Source organism: Penicillium verrucosum (assembly GCF_028828655.1).
Source record: "Penicillium verrucosum strain IBT 35672 chromosome Unknown utg000001l_segment0_segment0, whole genome shotgun sequence".
Classification (NCBI taxonomy): Eukaryota; Fungi; Ascomycota; class Eurotiomycetes; order Eurotiales; family Aspergillaceae; genus Penicillium; species Penicillium verrucosum.
In genome coordinates, this window is record NW_026643210.1 from 11,912,561 (window position 1) to 11,931,718 (window position 19,158).

The 19,158-nt window shown below is 46.8% G+C and overlaps 9 protein-coding genes across 9 annotated transcripts; 4 read left to right on the plus strand and 5 right to left on the minus strand.

Moving 5' to 3' along the window:
• Positions 1–892: 892 nt before the first annotated feature.
• On the minus strand, positions 893–1,948 carry N7516_004370 (uncharacterized protein; the record flags this gene model as incomplete). The annotated part of the gene is made up of 1 exon (XM_057217090.1): positions 893–1,948. One exon carries the CDS (start codon positions 1,946–1,948, stop codon positions 893–895), a length of 1,056 nt encoding a protein of 351 aa, XP_057078973.1.
• A 2,077-nt stretch (positions 1,949–4,025) lies between these two features.
• cdcA (phosphoprotein phosphatase CDC14) lies at positions 4,026–5,976 on the plus strand (the record flags this gene model as incomplete). Its single annotated transcript, XM_057217091.1, has 3 exons — positions 4,026–4,074; positions 4,148–4,679; positions 4,737–5,976. 3 exons carry the CDS (start codon positions 4,026–4,028, stop codon positions 5,974–5,976), a joined length of 1,821 nt encoding a protein of 606 aa, XP_057078974.1.
• Positions 5,977–6,594: 618 nt separating this feature from the next.
• Positions 6,595–9,278, minus strand: N7516_004372 (ATP-dependent DNA helicase 2 subunit KU80; the record flags this gene model as incomplete). The annotated part of the gene is made up of 11 exons (XM_057217092.1): positions 6,595–6,612; positions 6,666–7,135; positions 7,200–7,411; positions 7,469–7,854; positions 7,907–8,413; positions 8,468–8,528; positions 8,577–8,745; positions 8,797–8,864; positions 8,927–8,990; positions 9,049–9,103; positions 9,150–9,278. The coding sequence occupies 11 exons, from the start codon at positions 9,276–9,278 to the stop codon at positions 6,595–6,597; spliced, it is 2,139 nt and encodes a 712-aa protein (XP_057078975.1).
• Positions 9,279–9,608: 330 nt separating this feature from the next.
• Positions 9,609–10,309, plus strand: N7516_004373 (DUF4149 domain-containing protein; the record flags this gene model as incomplete). Its single annotated transcript, XM_057217093.1, has 4 exons — positions 9,609–9,637; positions 9,687–9,720; positions 9,792–10,080; positions 10,143–10,309. 4 exons carry the CDS (start codon positions 9,609–9,611, stop codon positions 10,307–10,309), a joined length of 519 nt encoding a protein of 172 aa, XP_057078976.1.
• A 303-nt stretch (positions 10,310–10,612) lies between these two features.
• On the minus strand, positions 10,613–10,948 carry N7516_004374 (uncharacterized protein; the record flags this gene model as incomplete). Its single annotated transcript, XM_057217094.1, has 2 exons — positions 10,613–10,847; positions 10,929–10,948. 2 exons carry the CDS (start codon positions 10,946–10,948, stop codon positions 10,613–10,615), a joined length of 255 nt encoding a protein of 84 aa, XP_057078977.1.
• Positions 10,949–12,446: 1,498 nt separating this feature from the next.
• N7516_004375 (class I SAM-dependent methyltransferase) lies at positions 12,447–13,973 on the plus strand (the record flags this gene model as incomplete). Its single annotated transcript, XM_057217095.1, has 11 exons — positions 12,447–12,491; positions 12,559–12,593; positions 12,643–12,696; positions 12,748–12,754; positions 12,802–12,846; positions 12,899–12,934; positions 12,983–13,101; positions 13,158–13,183; positions 13,233–13,263; positions 13,318–13,672; positions 13,725–13,973. 11 exons carry the CDS (start codon positions 12,447–12,449, stop codon positions 13,971–13,973), a joined length of 1,002 nt encoding a protein of 333 aa, XP_057078978.1.
• Positions 13,974–14,626: 653 nt separating this feature from the next.
• Positions 14,627–15,053, minus strand: N7516_004376 (uncharacterized protein; the record flags this gene model as incomplete). Its single annotated transcript, XM_057217096.1, has 2 exons — positions 14,627–14,745; positions 14,843–15,053. 2 exons carry the CDS (start codon positions 15,051–15,053, stop codon positions 14,627–14,629), a joined length of 330 nt encoding a protein of 109 aa, XP_057078979.1.
• Positions 15,054–16,129: 1,076 nt separating this feature from the next.
• Positions 16,130–17,427, plus strand: N7516_004377 (FAD-dependent oxidoreductase; the record flags this gene model as incomplete). The annotated part of the gene is made up of 5 exons (XM_057217097.1): positions 16,130–16,158; positions 16,219–16,338; positions 16,397–16,595; positions 16,658–17,061; positions 17,121–17,427. The coding sequence occupies 5 exons, from the start codon at positions 16,130–16,132 to the stop codon at positions 17,425–17,427; spliced, it is 1,059 nt and encodes a 352-aa protein (XP_057078980.1).
• A 233-nt stretch (positions 17,428–17,660) lies between these two features.
• On the minus strand, positions 17,661–18,698 carry N7516_004378 (uncharacterized protein; the record flags this gene model as incomplete). The annotated part of the gene is made up of 1 exon (XM_057217098.1): positions 17,661–18,698. The coding sequence occupies one exon, from the start codon at positions 18,696–18,698 to the stop codon at positions 17,661–17,663; it is 1,038 nt and encodes a 345-aa protein (XP_057078981.1).
• Between the last annotated feature and the right edge of the window lie 460 nt (positions 18,699–19,158).

Genomic DNA, 19,158 nt, shown 5'->3' on the forward strand with positions numbered 1-19,158 from the left:
ACATTATTCCAAATCATTGCTGACTGTAATCGATGCAATCTAGCCCTGAGGCTCAGTATAATCCATTAATAAGGTCTTTTTATCCGGTCCCGAGGTTATAGTTTGTCAGCTCACCTAGACACCTGGGCAGGTTAGGGTCAGGGGCAGCCATGGATCTCAATGCTTGCAATATATATCTGTTCCAATATATTGCTCGGTATGGAATACGTGTTATGTATGTGCAGACTAGATTATAAAGGCTAACGCAATTGATATTGTTTGATTTAATATAGGTAGACCAAAATGGTCTCAAAATATATATATTGAGGAATACCCGATAGCCTCACGGAAGGCATATAGTATATATATAATTTAATAATCCCAAGACACTTAAAAATGATCAAAACCAACAAAGGGAAATGACATGTGTTACCTGAGATCATGCCATTGCAAGGTTGCTAGCTCGTTATCACGTCGGACATGTCAATAAATAGATAGCTATATGAACAAGGCATTAGAGATAGTTGCATTGTATTTGAGGTTCAAGTCACAGCAAATTAAGATCACACCCAAAGAGAGACCGGTCCCTGCGTCAGGATCATTTCATGGAGTGTTCGAGGAGAAGTTATCTAATAAAAGAGTCTAACTGACCTACAGCTACTGGCGGATGTTGGGGATAAGGCTGCAGTCACGTCAAAGTAATGTATAATGCAATTTTTAAGAACCGAAGAACAAATGCGGCAGAGAATAAAACATGATTTTGTAGAAAGGCTGTTCCTTATTGCCCGTTTAGAAGTCATAAAGGATCAAAAACGCCCAAGAAGTATTATACATAAAGACTTGACTCATGAAAGAACCCGAAGGATGACCCACACGTGGGGAGAAAAGACGAAACATCAAGTATATCGCATGATTAAGCATGGCCAACAGCGTTCTCTGCGGTACCGACAGCACTACCAGCAGTTGTCACAGCGCCGTTGGCAAGGTTTGGAATAGCTTCGACAGTCTCACCAAGTGCGGCAGGTGCGTCGCGCTTGGCGGCACCAGGCAGGCTGCCAGCTTTGGCTTGCTGAATAATGGCTGGAACGGCGCTTCCAAGAGTGCTACCGATGAGGTCGTTGTTGAGCTGACGCTTCCCGGCCGAGCCGGAAACTGCATTTTCAGCAGTACCAGCGGCACCAGAGACGAGACTTTCACCGGTACCAACAGCACTACCAGCAATGCCAACAGCACTGTTGGCAAGGCTTGGAACAGTTTCGACGGTCTCACCAAGTGCGGCAGTTCCATCGCGCTTGGCACCAGGCAGGCTGCCAGCTTTGGCTTGCTGAATAATGGCCGGAACGGCGCTTCCAAGAGTGCTACCGATGAGGTCGTTGTTGAGCTGACGCTTCCCGGCCGAGCCGGAAACTGCATTTTCGGCAGTGCCAGCGGCACCAGAGACGAGACTTTCACCGGTACCAACAGCACTACCAGTAATGCCAACAGCACTGTTGGCAAGATTTGGAACAGTTTCGACGGTCTCTCCAAGTGCGTCAGTTCCATCGCGCTTGGCGGCACCGGGCAGGCCGCCAGCTTTGGCTTGCTGAATAATGGCTGGAACGGCGCTTCCAAGAGTGCTACCAATGAGGTCGTTGTTAAGCTGACGTTTTCCGGCTGGACCGACACCAGAAACGGTGTTCTCGACGGTACCAACAGCACTACCAGCAATGCCAACAGCACCATTGGCAAGGCTTGGAATGGTCTCAACGGTCTCACCAAGGGCGGCAGTACCGTCACGCTTGATTGCACCATTCAGGCCGCCAGCGGTAGAGGTGATAGGCGCAGCAATGTTGGCAGCTGGACCTGTGACACCGCCAACGGCACCCTCAATGCCAGAAACAGTATCCTCGGCATTGCCGAGGACGGGAATAGCGGCAGAGTAGCTCAAGCCAGCAAGGGCGAGTGAAACGGTGAATCCAGTGAACTTCATTGTTGCGATGGTAGTAAGGTCCCAAAGAGTTAGAAAGAGTGACTTGAAGAAGAAGAAAAAGAACACTGGAAGTGAATGAATGACTTGTGTATAGAATAGATCACAAAAATTGCTGGATCTAAAGGCAGGATTATATACGATTCTCTTGGTTTGTTTTGGTAGTGCCTCGCTCGATCATCGACAGGCCCCTCGCATTGGAGATTATCAGGGGTGATGTTTTGACCGTGGCTGTTATTGTCCATTAACGTGCTAAATTGCCACGATTGGTGCTAACGGGCTGCAATCCGTCAAGCCGCGCAGGTAGTTTAATCTCAGCGGAGATTGCGCGAAAGAAGGGATGTATGAGCCCACATGGTTTGGAGTTAAGGTGAGTGACATGTTTCAAGCGGTGTGATTGGAGCGACTCTACAGCAAGGTTGGGCCGGACAAGACAGGCTAGTGAATTGTAGAAGCTTGCGCTGCTTTGCGGGACATTTGGGGTTATCTCACATAGTCTTATATAGAGAAGATTGCAGCGTGGGAGATTTCGCATAGTCTATTTAGACAAAGACGAATATTTCTCATTCACAATAATAATAGCACTCGACAACAATCCGTAACTATCTCGAAAAAGAAAGGGATGTATATCAGTGCATTGACCGTAGGCTCAGGCAAGGGTCGTTATATGCGGGACCTCGAACCTATGTCGATCACAGATTTCCCAGGGGACTGAACGTGAGTTTTTGACTAAGTGGACTCGGAAAACAAAACAGTTCGTCGTGAGGCGTCCTTGCATTGCCTCTGCATGAAACTCAGCCTCTGCCGAGATTGTGGTAGCCACCCTCCTCTCGGTGTTTCTTGGTAGGTGGAGGCACACCCCGTTTGGAAGTAGAACTGAAGACCGTTCATATATTTTTTTTTGTACTTTTTTTTTGTTCAGCAAAATTTCTCCAGTGAGAGAAACAGACCGCTGCAGTGGGCATCATCGTTAGGGGGCATCAACAGGGCAAACTGTAACCTCAGGATCACCTGTATTGACCAGTCGAGTGTTGAACCGTTAGAAACTATTGAACATGACATGATACACACGATTCAACGTGCAGCAAGTAAAAAACAAGCCGTTAAGTTGAGCAGTTTTCTGTTAAGAGAACGCAGCTCAAAGGTGCCAATTGTATCCCATATAAGACAGGTCACATTAGGCAGGGTTAGAGCGTAGCGGGTTGAACGTCACCTCCCAGCTCAATGGTATGACTGGTTAGGTAGATACTAACTACATTGACCATCGCGACCCAAAGGTGAAACACAGGCCTTGAGTGTATGAAAAGAAGCATGCGTAGGAGTGCCTTACTCTGGAGCTCATGTACCAACATAGATTGGAAGGCTAACTAGTTGGCCTTATGGCATAAACTGGGAATATGAAGGTAGCCCTGCGATCAATTATTTGCGAAAAACAGACAAGTGTTATTCATGAGGTGTATGGAGTAATGCGGCATGGGAATATGCAATCAGGAGAAGACTGGGGGGCGAATTCGGAGTGGAGAGATGTGAGCTATACAACATAGGTCGTTGAGGTTGGTTGTATTATTTGTGTAGTTTGTGTAGTTTGTATTATTTGTGTTATTTGTGTAGTTTATATTGTTTGTTTGTTGTGGTAGTGATGTGTTGGAATGTGGAAGGCAAACAAGTTGATGCCTGAGGATTCGAACGTTGTCACGTCAACGGCGGCCACTAGTCCTAAACAGGTAAGGCACAACATAACAGTGGCATGGCAGCTGCCCCAAACATCATGAACTCGGACTTTGTGTTGATTTCTTCTCCTCTAATCCCCTCACCTGTACAGGCTTTTTGCATCCAGGCTTTCATTTTCTCTTATCCTTAGCATTCTATACTCATAGGTCTTCCTCCCTCAGTTTGATCATGAGCGTTTAGGTTTTACTTTTACCCTCGACTATTTTCTTACTGTTGGCTTTGCTACCCTCCGAGTCGCACGAAAACAACACCATCACCTGTAACGGTACCTTATCGATCTGTCTTCGCTGTTTATCAGCGTTACACAATCACTCCAGGTCTAGCCAGCTGTCAACAAACTACTCCCAATATGACTACCGACTTCAACCACGGCGGGCAGATGATCGAGTACATCCAAGGTTGGTACAATGTTCTTCGACAATTTGAAGGTCTTTCACCCAGCATTGAGAGCTAAGACAAACACCCATTTAGACCGTCTATACCTTGCATCTTATGATTCTGCCCCCAGCTCCAGAACTCCATTTCCCTTCCATCTGGACGCACCCAAATCCCCAAGCAAGCGGGCGCGTGCCCAGCCCGCCACTCCAAGCAAGCGCCGCTATCCCGTGTACTTCACAATTGATGATACCCTTCTTTACAATGCTTTTCACGCTGATTTCGGCCCACTCCATATTGGTCACCTCTACCGGTTTGCCGTGCTTTTCCATGAGATTCTTGGTGACCCAGCCAACAGCGACCGCCCGGTCGTCTTCTATAGCAAGACTGATGCCCGGAGTCGCGCCAATGCGGCCTGCCTTGTTGCATGCTATATGGTCATGATTCAATCCTGGCCACCGCATTTGGCTCTGGCACCAATCGCACAAGCAGACCCTCCTTACATGCCTTTCCGCGATGCTGGATACAGCCAGGCAGATTTCATTTTGAACATTCAAGATGTTGTGTATGGAGTGTGGAAGGCGAAGGAGCAGTCTCTTTGCGGACTTCGAGACTTTAATCTCGAGGAGTAAGTACTAGCTACTCTTTACACAGCCGAAGATCGAATGCTGATTCTGTTCAATAGATACGAGAAATTCGAGCGAGTCGATATGGGTGACTTCAACTGGGTTACGCCAGATTTCCTTGCCTTTGCATCTCCTCAGCAGCAGCCAGTGGCACCCATTCCAGTCAACACCCCCGAGTACAACGCACTGCCTGCAACAATCTCGGAAATATCTTCCTCGAAGCTTCCAATGCCGTTCAAGAATGTTCTTGCCCACTTCCACCAGCGCAACGTCGGTCTTGTTGTACGACTTAACTCGGAGCTCTACTGCCCTTCTTACTTCACCGCAATGGGAATCTCTCATATTGACATGATATTCGAGGATGGCACGTGCCCTCCTCTCCAGCTCGTCAGGCGGTTTATCAAGATGGCTCATGAGATGATCACCATCAAGAAGAAGGGTATCGCAGTTCATTGCAAGGCAGGCTTGGGCCGTACAGGTTGCTTGATTGGTGCTTACCTGATCTACAAGTATGGTTTCACCGCCAATGAAGTAATTGCCTTCATGAGATTCATGCGACCCGGTATGGTCGTTGGACCTCAGCAGCACTGGCTCCACCTCAACCAGGGTGCCTTCCGTGAATGGTGGTTTGAGGATAGCATGCGCGAGAAGTTGGCACAGTCCGCACCGGTCACTCCGCGAGTGTCGACTAAGAAGCGCACCAGCAACGGAGTGGTCTCCACCCCACCAAACAATAGCCACTCCAAACGTGCAGCCCTTGGAGAAATTGATACCAATGAAGCTGCAGCCTACCCAGACCAGGATCTTCCTGCACCGACCCCTGGCCAGCCTCGCAAGTCCCACCGAAAGGACTCACGCCACCATCCTTATTCCCGAACTGCCTCCGGATCGATCGCTGTTGAAAACGAGCAGCGCAGTCACCGCAGCCACAGGAAGAGCAACGAGAGCAGTGAGAGCGAAGAAGAGATTCAGCTTCGCCGATTAGCCCAGCGGTCCTCTAGGTCTCCTGTTGCCTCACCCACATCCCGGTCTATCAGTTACTCTGCCACTGTCACAGCCAGCTACACCCTCGCAGAAGACAACCACAAGGATCAGGAGAACTGGGTTGACCACTCAGCACCCAAGACTCCCGTGACCCGCAAGACCGGCGCAGCCCCTATCTCGGTCAGCAAAGTTCGCTCCAGCCCTCGCCGGACAACGGAAAATACACGCAGCGAGTCTCGTGGTGTTCGCAAGCCTAGTGGCCGTATTGGCAGCAATACCATCAGCCCCGCACGGGCAATTAAGACCATCCACTAAATCTCTTGCCATCTTCTTTCGCCCCTAGGAGCTCTGCATGTTTCCTAGGAGCGCTTTTTCTTCCATTCTTCTCGTCCCATAGGGACAATACTTCTGCATACCCCTTTTCCGTGATGCATCTGGATGCTTTTTAATGTTTGAGTTTGCAAATCTCGGTCTGTTGTTTTCTGGAGCGAATATTGGTTATTGGGCATGTTATGCACGGCGTTTGGTTTTGTTTTTGATTGGCGAATCGTCAGATGTCTTGCAATTAGGTACCGATTCACTTCGTGCCACATGTTGTTTTGTCTGCGGTGTTCGCTCCTGTATGTGTCAATTCTATGTCGATCAGATATGAGCTTGCTCTACATTTCAATTTCTCATAAATTTTCGTAATTCCCGACCTAGATAACTAGTCAGTATTATCGAACTCAGTCATCTGAGGTAGGCAATACTTGTCTTCGTTCCTCCGCCATACTTCGACCGCGCACCATAATATCACACACAGCAAGCTCTACCTGGGGGTACTCTACATGGGGGTAAACCTAGCGTAGGAAAAAAGTATGAATATTCCATATCCCTCGCATGCTCACTATTTCATGTTTCCAGATTGACGTCAGAATTCGCCCAATTAACTTATCAATTCGCAGCCAGAAACTATATGCAGCGTTAGCACTCGTTCCATCCCACACCAAGACATCAATCCTCACCTCTTGAGCCTCTTCTTCCTCAACAGCCGAGCTATCCACCTCGCTCTTCCCAATAAGCCCAAGCTTACCCTTCCTCACAAACCACCACAGCTCCCTCCGATCACCACCCAGCTCCTCCCGCAACATCTTACCCTTCAACTGGCGCACGAAGTCATTGTAAACCACTGGTTCCTCATAATCCACCAGCTCTTCGCGCATAGTACCGAGACCCTCAATAACACGGTCGTAATTTGAGTGACCGAGACTGTGTGTGATCTGGATCTCAATGATTTTAGCCATTTGCTGCACAGCGTCGTGGATTGCGTCGATGCTTTCTGCGCGGGCAAGTGTTTGCTTGAACTCTGGGATTGCGTTCTCGGTGGAAATCTTCGTTCGCTTGGGTTCGAGGCTGAGAAGAGCGTCAACGTCCAAACCTGAGAGAGGTTTCTCTGTTTCGCGTTGCCGTTTACGGCCTTTTGTCTTTGGTGGAACTATAACACGAAATACGTTTGTGAGTAGGCTTTCTTCTGGATGTCATTATAGTCTGGGGTTTACCTTTCTTGACATCTGCTGTAGACATCAATTTCTCAAGATGGGACTTGGAGTTCTTAACCATCTCTTCTGATGGGTGTGCGAATTCGGTGAGCCGCTCTGAGGGATCAAGGACGGGATCGTTAGGATGCACAGCACGGTATCGAACAGCTGATTCGATGCGGTGCAGTAATGGTGAGAATGACTCGTCAATTGGTAGATCGTCAGTGGGTTCACTGGCGCTTTTGGTTAGCTGGTTGACTCGATAATAATGTGAATTCTACCCTACTTACCCTTCCTCATTCGTGGTAACAAAATCCATGCTGTCTACATAATCGTTCATCGCATTTTTCAAAGCGGCGCTTGGGAGGTTGCGGTGTTCAGTTACCACCTTTCCAGAAACAGTGATGATCTTATCCAAAGGTGGGAACCGATATGACCGCACGTCTTCTGCAAATGGAAGCTGTACTTCGATCAAACACTCATAATCTGCCTCCACGGATGGAGCTAGCAACACGAGCATCGGTGGCTTGGATTCTTTGGTCACCAATCGGGCAACCGCATAGGATTCCAATTCGTAGAGTGCGTGAATGAGAGAAGACAACGCAAGAGACGCATTGTCATTTGCACGCTGAGGAATGATGATATTCGTGTTGGACATGTGCATGTACCGGTCATACTAAGTGACAGAATTAGCTGCTATAACATTTGGGATTGGCGTGGAAACATACCTTATCCTTTTGAACGAACCCGATCAGCCCCATACCAGCAAATGTTTGTAGATTTGCGACATTCTCGTCGGTTTGTTCGATAGGAACTGCTGTACGTCCGTACTCGTACCCCTTGGCGAGGTCATCGCGTTCAACGTCGATCTTACCACCTGGTGCGGACTCGTCGATGATCTCATATGTCCGTGATGTTCGTACCGATGCGAGAGCGCCACCTTCAATATTGACTTTATCTGGTGCTTGACTTCCGGTTTCGGTACTGGAGCGCGGCACGAACGAGCTTGCTGAGATCGGCTTGGCGACATAAGTTCGGAAGTATCGCTCCACAGGTATAGTGATTGCTGTGTCATACTCCTCAGGATTGCCGAGCATAAGATTTCCTTTGAAAGATGGCATGCTCTTGGTCACTTTGATGCGGGGAATATCCAATTCCGAAACAGCTTGCTCTAGCGTTCCATAAACACCTTCGCAGTCCTCAGTCAGGCTTCGGAGAAGAGTCTCGTTTTCAGCCTGATGAAAAGTTGGTTAACATAATTTTTGAAAGACATTGAAGCCGGTTAGTACCTTTTGGCTGTCTTTGTCTTCTTCCTTTACACCATACTCAGCATCGTCAAAATCGGCCCCACTAGATATCATTAGCATGAATGTAAAGTCACACGGGCAAGAAACATACATGATAACCAGCTCAATGTTGACTTCCTTCATCTTTTCGATGATACCTTCGATATTATCATCGCTCATGCCACCGGTACCATTGGTCACTAGAACGATCTTGCGTTTGTATTTGTTTTTCTTGGTGTACTCGATGATCATCTGCATGGCAATGACGATAGAAGAGATGGCTTGTATAAAGTCAGAACGAGCAGCTTGGCAAGACTTCAACTGTCACATACCATCGCCTCTGTTAGTCTTGCTGGGTTTGATCGTTTCTCGGAGTTTCCGGATATCAGGCATGAGGACCCTAAAAGACGATTTAGCCAAGTGACTCGGCATGAAACAATCAATTCATTGAGTGACACATACTGGCCAAGACCAAATAGGACAGAGATATTAGAGAAGTTCTCTTCTTCCAAGTCGTTGATAGTTCCTGTTCCGAACGTGAGACAAGGCTTCCAATGGGTGCTGACCGGTAGGCTACCACTCACCGTCTGTCCTGAGACCGACCACACCAACTGTGGCTGTCTTGCGACCAGTAGCCACCTGGAATTGTCAGTTCTCTGGCGTTGAACAAAGTCAAGTCACATACTGTGGCGGTGATCCTATCCCAGACATACTGCATGGCCCACTCGAGATCTGTCATAGGACGGCCATGGTGGTGCTCGCCCATAGACCGTCCCATATCTACAATGTAAACTGTAGCCTCTTTCTCCGCCATGATGAATGATGACGATGTTGGGAAAATGGCAAGTCAAAATCGTTTGAGGCTCAAGACAACAGGCAGACGCGTGATATTTCCACTTGCGGTTTAGACCCGAACGCGAAGGCACATGACATCACACGTCGTCTTTGTTGGTGTTTGGGGGTCTGTGCGTCGTTATAAGACATCCTTGACTGTTTGGAAGTGGAAATAAGGAGTTTGCTAATAATCGGGATGTAGCGATAACGGCCACTTCCACTTCTTCCCAATGCAACCTTCCTCACTCCAACTTTCGACCTTTATCGCCAACTCAACTCTCCCAAGGTCATACATAACATATCCGAAATCATGGATCCTCGCCCCTACCATGTTCTAAGGTTTGTTTATTATTGAAAATTATGGCTCATGTTCTAATAAATGAGGTAGCTACGGCACCCTTTTAGGAACACAGTTCTACCAGGTGAGATCAATAGTTGAACCGGGCGCATATCAAATCGTCCTCGCCTAAAGTATTGTCTAACATATCCAAAGTCTTTTGTCGGAGGCTTCGTTGCTTTCCGTGCTCTTCCGCGGCCCCAGTTCGCTAGTCTGCAGACTGCCATCTTCCCAATCTACTTCTCACTGCAATCTGCGTTGCCTGTAGTGGTCGCTTTGACCGCTTCCCACGGCGGACAAGTATTGGGTCTTTCTGGTCTCACTGCACCTGAGAACCGAATTAACACCCTCTTGCCTCTGGCAACTGTGGCAGTGACCGGACTGGTGAACATGTTCGTGTTGCGTCCCATCACCACCAATATTATGCGCGAGCGCAAGCATCAAGGTGCGTTAGCTGCTGGCATTATGTTTCGGGTAAAATTCAATTGAGTATTCTAACGTTAGCAGAAACCCGTGATGGAAAGAGGAGCTACGACCCAGCGCCTCACTCCAAGGAGATGCTGGCCCTGAACAAGAAGTTCGGCCGCGTGCATGGTATCTCAAGCTTGGTCAACTTGGTCAGCCTGGTTGCTACGATCTGGTACGGTGCCGTGCTGAGCAAGAGACTTGAGTGATTTGACAACAGTGATAAATACCGATACTCAATAGGGGGCTCGATGCATATAGCCTATTTCGTTCATTCTCCCCTCTTGTCTACTATATAAGTGAAAATACATGATCCATTTGGTTCTTCAATGGTCAGCTGAAGAGATAGTAATTACATTGCCTGGAATCATTTCAGATCCACAATGCTAAGGCTGCATAATACAGCAAGCACACCCCACAATCGATTAAAACCGGACCTATTCGCCCGAGAACACCTGCTGCAGTCACTACCACCTTACTACCCTCGCTTCTATGTCTGCATTATCTAGCTATTACATATGCACTCTTTCTCCTTCCTTTTCTGCCTTGGACGCCATATCGCCTACTTCCGCAAGACGCTCGACGCCTTGGTAGAACTCTGGCAGAGGCTCCAGCCTCTGACGAAGGGTCCAGACACGGAAATGCCACGAATCATTCTTGATCTGGTACGATGTATGCTTGCGAGTTGAGACAGAGAAGACCTGGTCAATCTCTTCCAGAGTAAGAGCTGAAGGCAAGATATCATTACTGTTAATCTCGGATAGCTGCAGCGAGAGAGCACATTGCCGGAGGTAAAAGAAAGGAAGTTAGCCCGGGCCAATGGATCACTTGCATGCCCACGCATACATGCTAGAAAGTATAACTGCCACGGCTGTGACTACTTATGGGTACGTTCACGCTCAAGCGCCTCCTTCTCTTCCTTCGACAAATCGGGAAGACTTGTTGCTGATGCGGGATTGTGAAATAAGAGCACCCTTTGGGATTACCTCTACCGATTATGCTTCGCCGTCCTTAAGCATGATAGGCACAGTATACGGGGCCTGAGTGCGCCATGTGCCACCTGTGAGAATTGCTTGGAAAATGTATATTTGTACAAATATTGTTGCAAATATGGTCGCCGGTAGATTGGCCAAGGGCTGTAATGACCGGACTAGGCTTTTATCGCACTGGCGAGTCCCTCCTAGTGCGCCTTGGATTTATCGTCTAGGTAGCGTTGGGCATTTTCGCAATCACTGTCTCTGACAAGATAAATAATCATCACACATTTAACAAATTTAACACGTGATAACGCCTTAATTTAAATATTCGAGTTCTAGAACACCGGGGATATGCATCAGGGATGTTGTACAACCGGCATAGGTATGCACATAACCAATAATTTACACATACTAGCCGCATAAATGCGTTAGTTAACTACAGATCACAATCTCTCAAGTCCCGAAAATATTGAGAATTGGGTCGAAGTGACTATCATTACGGTGAGGGGAATGAGTCTCGGGGTCTTTCCTTCACTTCCGCTTTTTAGTGGCGAACGACCAAGTTGTCGGGACTGCAGTCTCGTCCATGCGTGACTAGCAACGAATTGAACAATTTTGTGACATGAATACGAGGATTTGGGCAAAAGTACAGTGTACTTACGAATACCAGCACTGACGTTGTCCGCCCCACTCTAACCCTGGTCACTGCACGGACTTGATTTTAATAGGAGTTCGACTTTGCAGTCTCAACGTCAGATATTAACCTGATATAATATATATGTAAAGTATTGGTACACCGTAGATTCGTGGTTCATACTTCATACTCCCGAGGTCCGTAGTAGATGTCATTCAAACTCAAATGCCCCCGGTGGTGTGGCTGGGCACAAATTACACCTGTGGGGTCTCAGCCCGTCATACTGCACCTCTGATTGGTTGGAAACAGACCCCTTGGGTTCTGCGGATCGTCATACAGAAGTGGGCCAATAACCTTCGAGAAATCAATACGCTAACTGTTGTCGAACCACTTGGATTAGCCAACTAACGTCCATTGAAACCCGTTGCACGGGATATGCAATCCAAAAACTAAGGAAAAGGTACGTCCTGCAGCAGCCTTCTTTGCGTAATGGAGCACTTATCCGACAGACGGTGCGAATGATCGTTGGATACAACGTGGTAACGCTGGACCCGACAATCTGGTACGCTAAAAGCTGCCTTGAAGACAGAGGGGTCATAAGGGGGGTCATAAGACTGCAGTCGGTGTGTGTGCAGTTTTCACTCCCTTTTCACTTTTTCCTGATCCCTTCCATTGCCAGTTTACAACGTGCTTCGCCGCGTTCGTGTTCTGTCTTATAGATCGGAACTATCGAAGATGCAGCAAGATGCACACCGCGGATCGACCCCGGTCGAGATTGATGTTAGTATTTCATGAAAAACTCTCTTTTGTGCACCATTTCCTCTGCTTATGAAACTGACATCATTAGTCTGACACTGACGATGCCTCGCTATACACTGCCTCGTAAGACCAGTGACTTGTCATGATGTGTATATCCTACTGACCATGGTAGACTTGACAATGCCAGCTACACCACAAGTGTGACATCGAGCGTGCTGGACTATCAGTATGTTAAAAGTGACTGAAATCTGTGTTCAGTGGTTGCTAATAATCGCAGATACGAAGTGTGTTACATCGCTACTTGATCACGAACTGTGCTGATCAGATACAGAACGGTCGCAGGTATCATTCATATCACGAAGGAGAATATATTCTGGTACATGATCCTGTTAACGTTTAATCTCCATCTCAGACTAATGTTCAAACAGCCAAATGATGAACGGGAACAAGATCGCCTTGATCTGGTAAGTGTTCTCCTGATTCCGACAAGACAAAATTTTAATGATCGACAGAGCCACCACATTTACCTGATGCTTCTCAAAGGAGAATTGCTCCAAGCACCAGTCAAAAATCCAAAGCGAGTACTAGATCTCGGGACAGGAACAGGTTTATGGGCAATCGAGTATGCAGAGTAAGTCTTTTTTTTCCCAAGATACCTATCAAATATACCCCTAACAAGCAATATAGTACAAACCCAGACTCACAGGTGATTGGTACGGCATATGTCTACGGCCCGATCAAAACGTTGGCTAATTGAAATAGGAATTGATCTAAGTGCTATTCAGCCATCATGGTACGTGTTACTGCTATTGCATTGACTCCTTACATAATATTGATATATGTCCAGGGTGCCTCCAAACTGCCGCTTCGAGATTGATGACTTTGAACAACCATGGTCATACAGCAAACCGTTTGACTATATCCACGGGCGCGAATTGGAAGGTTCCATCCGTGACCATGACCTTCTCTTCAAACAAGCATTTGACAACCTGAATCCCAATGGATGGTTTGAAATAGCGAGCTTCGACGTCAACACTTATTCGGACGACGGAACTCACCTCGGCGCGACGAACTTCCTCCTATCCATTAAGCACATGCACGAATCATCGCGCATGTTCGGCAAGGATATGACATCCTCCCCATCGTGGAAAGATCGGATGAAGAAGGCCGGGTTCATAAATGTCCAAGAAGATGTCCACAAGGTATGTTGTCCCTTCTTGATGAGAATGAAACCCCGTGCTTATTAGTGAATAGCTGCCCCAAAGTCCATGGCCCAAAGACCCCAAGCTCAAGGAGCTTGGTCGGTACCATCAACTCAACATGCTTGAAGCTATGCCTATTTACACATATGCATTGTTTTCAAGGGTGCTAGGGTGGACACGCGCCGAGATTGAGGGTCTGTTGGCAGGAATTCGAATGGAGCTGCGGGATACATCGTATCACCTGTACACAAAAGTGCGGGTGGTTTACGGTCAGAAACCCGCAGGACCAGTGAGTGCCTAAGGGATGTTATATCACAGATTCATATCCCATCCACGGATCCGTGTAAATTTAGAGTTAAGGGTGTGTTACGGAACTCGGGAGTTCCCGGGGCCATGGTCTCTCCACTGTTAATGCCTCGATTCTCAGGCAAACGCTATGCAGTCAAACAACTTTCAGCGTCGTGAGTAATAAAAGGACATGTTTCTACTTTGATGTGTCTATCCTAGTTAGAGGCTAGTAAAAAGCAAAATTCATATCCCTTGTGGGCGGCAGGTACGCTTTTAAGCCGGTTAATGGGAATGAACCTGTTGGTTTCATTTTCTGTCTCCATTATTTTCTTGGGTCTCTTGTTTTCTATTTCCCTTCTCTTACTTGCTTTCCCTTCCAGATCGAAATGCAGATAGATACGTACATATAGATGTACCAATAGGAGAGAGATGTAATAATGTGCATTAGGATATTATGAGTTATGAGTTATCGAGAGAGATATGTATTGTATGTCTTGGTGGAAACAACCAAATCCTCAACATTCCAGGAAGCCAGCCGGCAAAATGTGACTGAAAGAAGGGTAAAGCCATGTAGAAAAATAACCACCGTCTATGTTCCGCAAAGAAAACGCCATTATTTTGAAAGTGTTCGTCGGTATCGTGATTGTGCGAAGCAGTAGTCGGGGTTCAGGTTGATTGTAGGAAGATCGCAGCATGGCCACGATCATCGAATATTAGGAATGGTGCTCCCTGGATTGAAGAAAAGGTCCACCACTTTTTTGCAGTCTTGACGAAAACACTGAGTCCTGTAGATTTCTTCAACACAATATTAGATTAGTTTGAGCATGTTGTGGTAGACTGTTAAACACTTACTATTGCCAAGCTATCTTTGCCCAGAATAACGACCCGGTGGGAAAGTGTACTCGTCATATAGGTCTTCTTTAGCCGCCATGAGAGGTCCCCACTCCCTTTTTATCTCCTTCCATTGTTTCTTCAAGCGCTGGAGAGGTGAAGAATTTGACTTCTCCTGGGTGGCGTTGAGATCCTCGACGGAGGAAAACTGTGATGTGCTCATTTTAGAGATAGATTCTTGTGAATCAATATGTTCAGGCATAATGTGTGGATGATTGGTAAAATTTACAATTTCGATTTGTATTTGCACTGCGATTTTGCAGACTTTATATCTATATTTTTGGAGGTAAGGATGACATCTCAAGTAGGGGTCCATTTGAAAACTTTGAACCGAGTCTCACCCGATCGACCACCGAGATATGACCACCGAGTTATCCCCGCGTGCCTTACCCTAGAGAATTTGTTTGTTTGTTTGTTTTCTCTATTTGAGTTTTGATATTTCAAATTTTCAAGTTGTGTCAAGAATTGCCATTGCATGAGATCGTGGCCGAGTTCTTATCTTCACGCTAGATGACTGTTTCCTTTTGCCGGCTTAAACAGCAGTTACAGCACATATCACGTTATGTTACTGGAGATGACCAGTGAATACTGCAGTATATGCACTATTGGTGAAAGCGGATAGAAGGGAAAGAGGGATAGGAAGCCTTGAAAGCGAAGAAGCGTGAGCTTGGACTCGGGCTAGGTACGTACAACTAGTGGGTCCTATTGTTGATGGCCCTAGGGGTAACCCAAATTGTTTGGCGAGATCTATAGAAAAGTTCTGATTTGCAGCGCAGTGGTTTCTTAATATATATATTTGATGGAGAATGGAAAGGATCCCATAAAAGACATACAACAAAGTGGGAAAAGAAAGCATCGGCAAAGCTGCCAAACGACAACAGAGTTTACCCCTATCTTTCCTTCTGTCTTTTCTCTCTCTTCTCGGGAAGTAGATTCTAAAAGTTCTGCACAATTGCCTCAAGGTCTTGACTGAATAAATGTCCATAGCCATATAATAATTATCCATCGGTTATTGAAATTACTATCAGGACGAGGCTCTTCAATCTTCGAGGACTCTTAGGCAACCAATTAAAAGCGATGCCGCTTGTCCCCGATCCCCACCAGCCATGCCGCCAATTGGAGCCTCTCAATCAGCCCGCGGGCGATGAACCGCGGACTTTGCCGCGGTTTAAGTCACCATCAGACCAATGTAGAGTATTTAAAGCTTTCAAAGGTAGTAGGCAAGGGAAAAATAAGAAAGCTGGATTTCACTCCGACTCAATACAACCACTCAGAAATATGAAAAGCGAATCTGTAGTGATCATCGGGTAAGTGGGAGCCAACACATGGGACGACTGTTTTAGAGTGTTGATGCTGATTTTTCTAAGGGCCGGCGTGATCGGCTTGAATGTAGCCCTCGTTCTCGCTGAAAAGGGTTATGGCCGACAGACAACCATCATTGCAGAACATCTTCCCGGAGACACTTCAATAAATTACACCTCACCATGGTTTGTTGAGGAACTCCTGCTGCCAGTTCACATTGACAAAAGACTAATTGGAGTTCAGGGCAGGTGCAAATTTCTCTGCTATTTCTGCAAGCGACCCGAATGCGTTGCGATGGGATAAGCTTGGATACAAGTATCTTCTCGATCTTGCAGCCAAGGACGGCAAGAATGCGTTTGTGAAGGAAACACCTTCAGTGGAGTATTGGGATGAGCTACCATCCCGTGGAAAGATCGATTCAATGGCCGCGTATCTCAAAGATGTGGGTTATGGATAATTTCCTTGGGTGTCCTAGATTTGCTTATCGATTTCTCCATTGAACAGTTCAAAGAGATTGCCGCACAAGACTTACCAGAGGGTGTTGCATTTGGCATAGAGTTCACGACAGTAACGCTCAATTCACCCATGCACCTTCGATATTTGTTCCAGAAGCTCACCCAGAAATATGGAGTGCGAGTCATTCGCAAAAAGTTGCCGCAAGTCTCATCTGGCCATCTCAGCAATGATACAAAGGTGATATTCAACTGTACCGGTAATGCAGCAAAAGAGTTACCGGGAGTCCAAGACTCAAAGTGTTACCCCACTAGAGGCCAGATTCTACTTGCAAGAGCATCTCATATTCAACAAAACATCATGAGACATGGTAAGGACTATGAAACCTACGTGATCCCTCGACCATACTCGAATGGAAACGTGGTCCTTGGTGGATTTATGCAAAAGAACGTTGCGTAAGTAGGGTCCTTCAGCCCATGTGTACCACATTTTAGTGACTGAACGATATCGACAGCACACCGGATACCTTCGGAGAAGAGACAGAGTCAATTCTGACTCGAACGACGGCGTTGCTTCCTGCTCTAAAATCAAACAAGACTGAGATTCTTGGTGCATTTGCTGGGCTACGCCCGTCTCGCGAGGGTGGTGCTCGTGTTTCCAGAGAAAATGTGCAACTAGGTGCCGCAGGACGCCGGGTTGTTGTTGTCCATAACTATGGCGCCGGTGGAACTGGCTACCAGGCTGGGTACGGAATGGCTGTTGAGGCAGTCAACACTGTGACCGAGGAGATTAACGCACTTAATATCCAGTCGCGTCTTTAGATTTTGTTCCCAGTGTCCATTTTGGGGGTATTTTTGCGGTGTGGTGGTTTGTTTTTGGAATTCATTGACGAGGCAGAAGGACTGGATTTATATAACCGAAGAATTTTGCAAACTCGGAATTTGATGTAACATAGAACTAAGATCTTGATTCATTCTTCGTGTGGTATCGTCATAAGCTACATAATAATCATATCGGTCCTTGTCAACCCTTCGGAAGCCATGTTTTGATGCGGTCACAGTGGCCCTGCCGTGTTATTCATCCCACTTACTTCGTAGCTTGGGGGAGGACTTTCATCGGTATGGGAGTACATGTCATTATCGTCATGCTCATCATCGAATTGTGTCACAATAATTTCGGGTATAGGTTCAGGTGATAAGCTCGGAAGCTCAAAGACAGATATGACACTCGTCTCACATGGGAGCTCCGAGATTGAAGAAGCGACCGTCGAAACCTCAGATGGAGAGAAAAATACTTTATCATTGCTCAAAGTGGTTGGTAGTGAGCCAAGGTGATTAAGAATCATCTCGACTTTTCCATGAGAAAGAAGCATGCGGGATTCCTGTCTCAGAGCAACTTCATAATGACGACGCTTCCAAGTGTTGTGGTCTTGAGGGCTGATTTGTTCAAACTGCTTCACAAAAGAAGCTAAATCATTCGCAGCATTCTCAGCATCGGTGATGGTTGAATTGATCCACTCAATTTCGATCTCGCCCAGGACTGTCCTTTTGTCATCCAGTAACTGTCTTGTCCGCCTCACTGTGGAATTTACAAGTACAGTTGATTCGTAAAACCCTCTGATTTGTTCCTCCGGAGATAGTGAAGGTCCAGTGACCGAGGCAGAACTGATTCGTTTCGCTTTTGTGGAGAGTGATGTGGTCTTGGGATTTGAGGATGAGTTTGTTGATTTCGAGTTGAGAGCCCGTGAGTAAAATCGTGACTGTGGAGTCGCTTGGTCTTGGGCTTGGCAATCGTGCGCTGGAACATGCTGTGTTGTGTCTTCAATGCGAGCGATTCGGTGTAAGTGATCTGCTGATTGATTCCATTTTGACACCGATCGATATAGCATAAATTTGGCTGACTGATGACACCGATCCTTCGAATCATTTAATGTGTCTGCTGATTTGTGCCATATTTGTGTTGTCGATTGTTGGTAGCGATCTCTTGAATTATCCCACATGGCTGTTGAACGACCGATGAGGTCCCTTGTCGATCGCTGCAACTTCCCTGTCCATTGGCCTTTTGGCCGATGTACGAAGTCGGTGGGTACCATTTTTCGGATAAATGCACTTTTAGTGCTTGAAAAGTGCTTGGAAAATACTTGGAAATGGATATTTTTTTGTCTTGGATGTCTCGGAGAAAGGTGGAATCTGAAAAGCAGTTTGAATCCGAATGCGAAAAGTGGAAGAAACCCAAGATAAATAAGTTTCCCTTCTTAGCCCAGCCCTAGGCTAATACGGAAATTCAAGATGGGTTTCTCCCAATCAATTACTAACAAGCATGTTGGTTGCCAACAAATTATGGCGATGCTGGAAGGCTGTGTGTTCGTAGGCAACGTAGTTCGCACTGGAGTGTAGATCCATGTTCATCATTGGCCAACTTTTTACGCATTGCTATATTTGGTTGTGGATGGTGGGGGCCAAACTGCCCGGGGGGGCTTGTGCTGCCCAATTGGCGAACTTCAAAGGTTCAAATGTCAAAGTATATTGTGGTCAATACGAGGTTATCCTTGC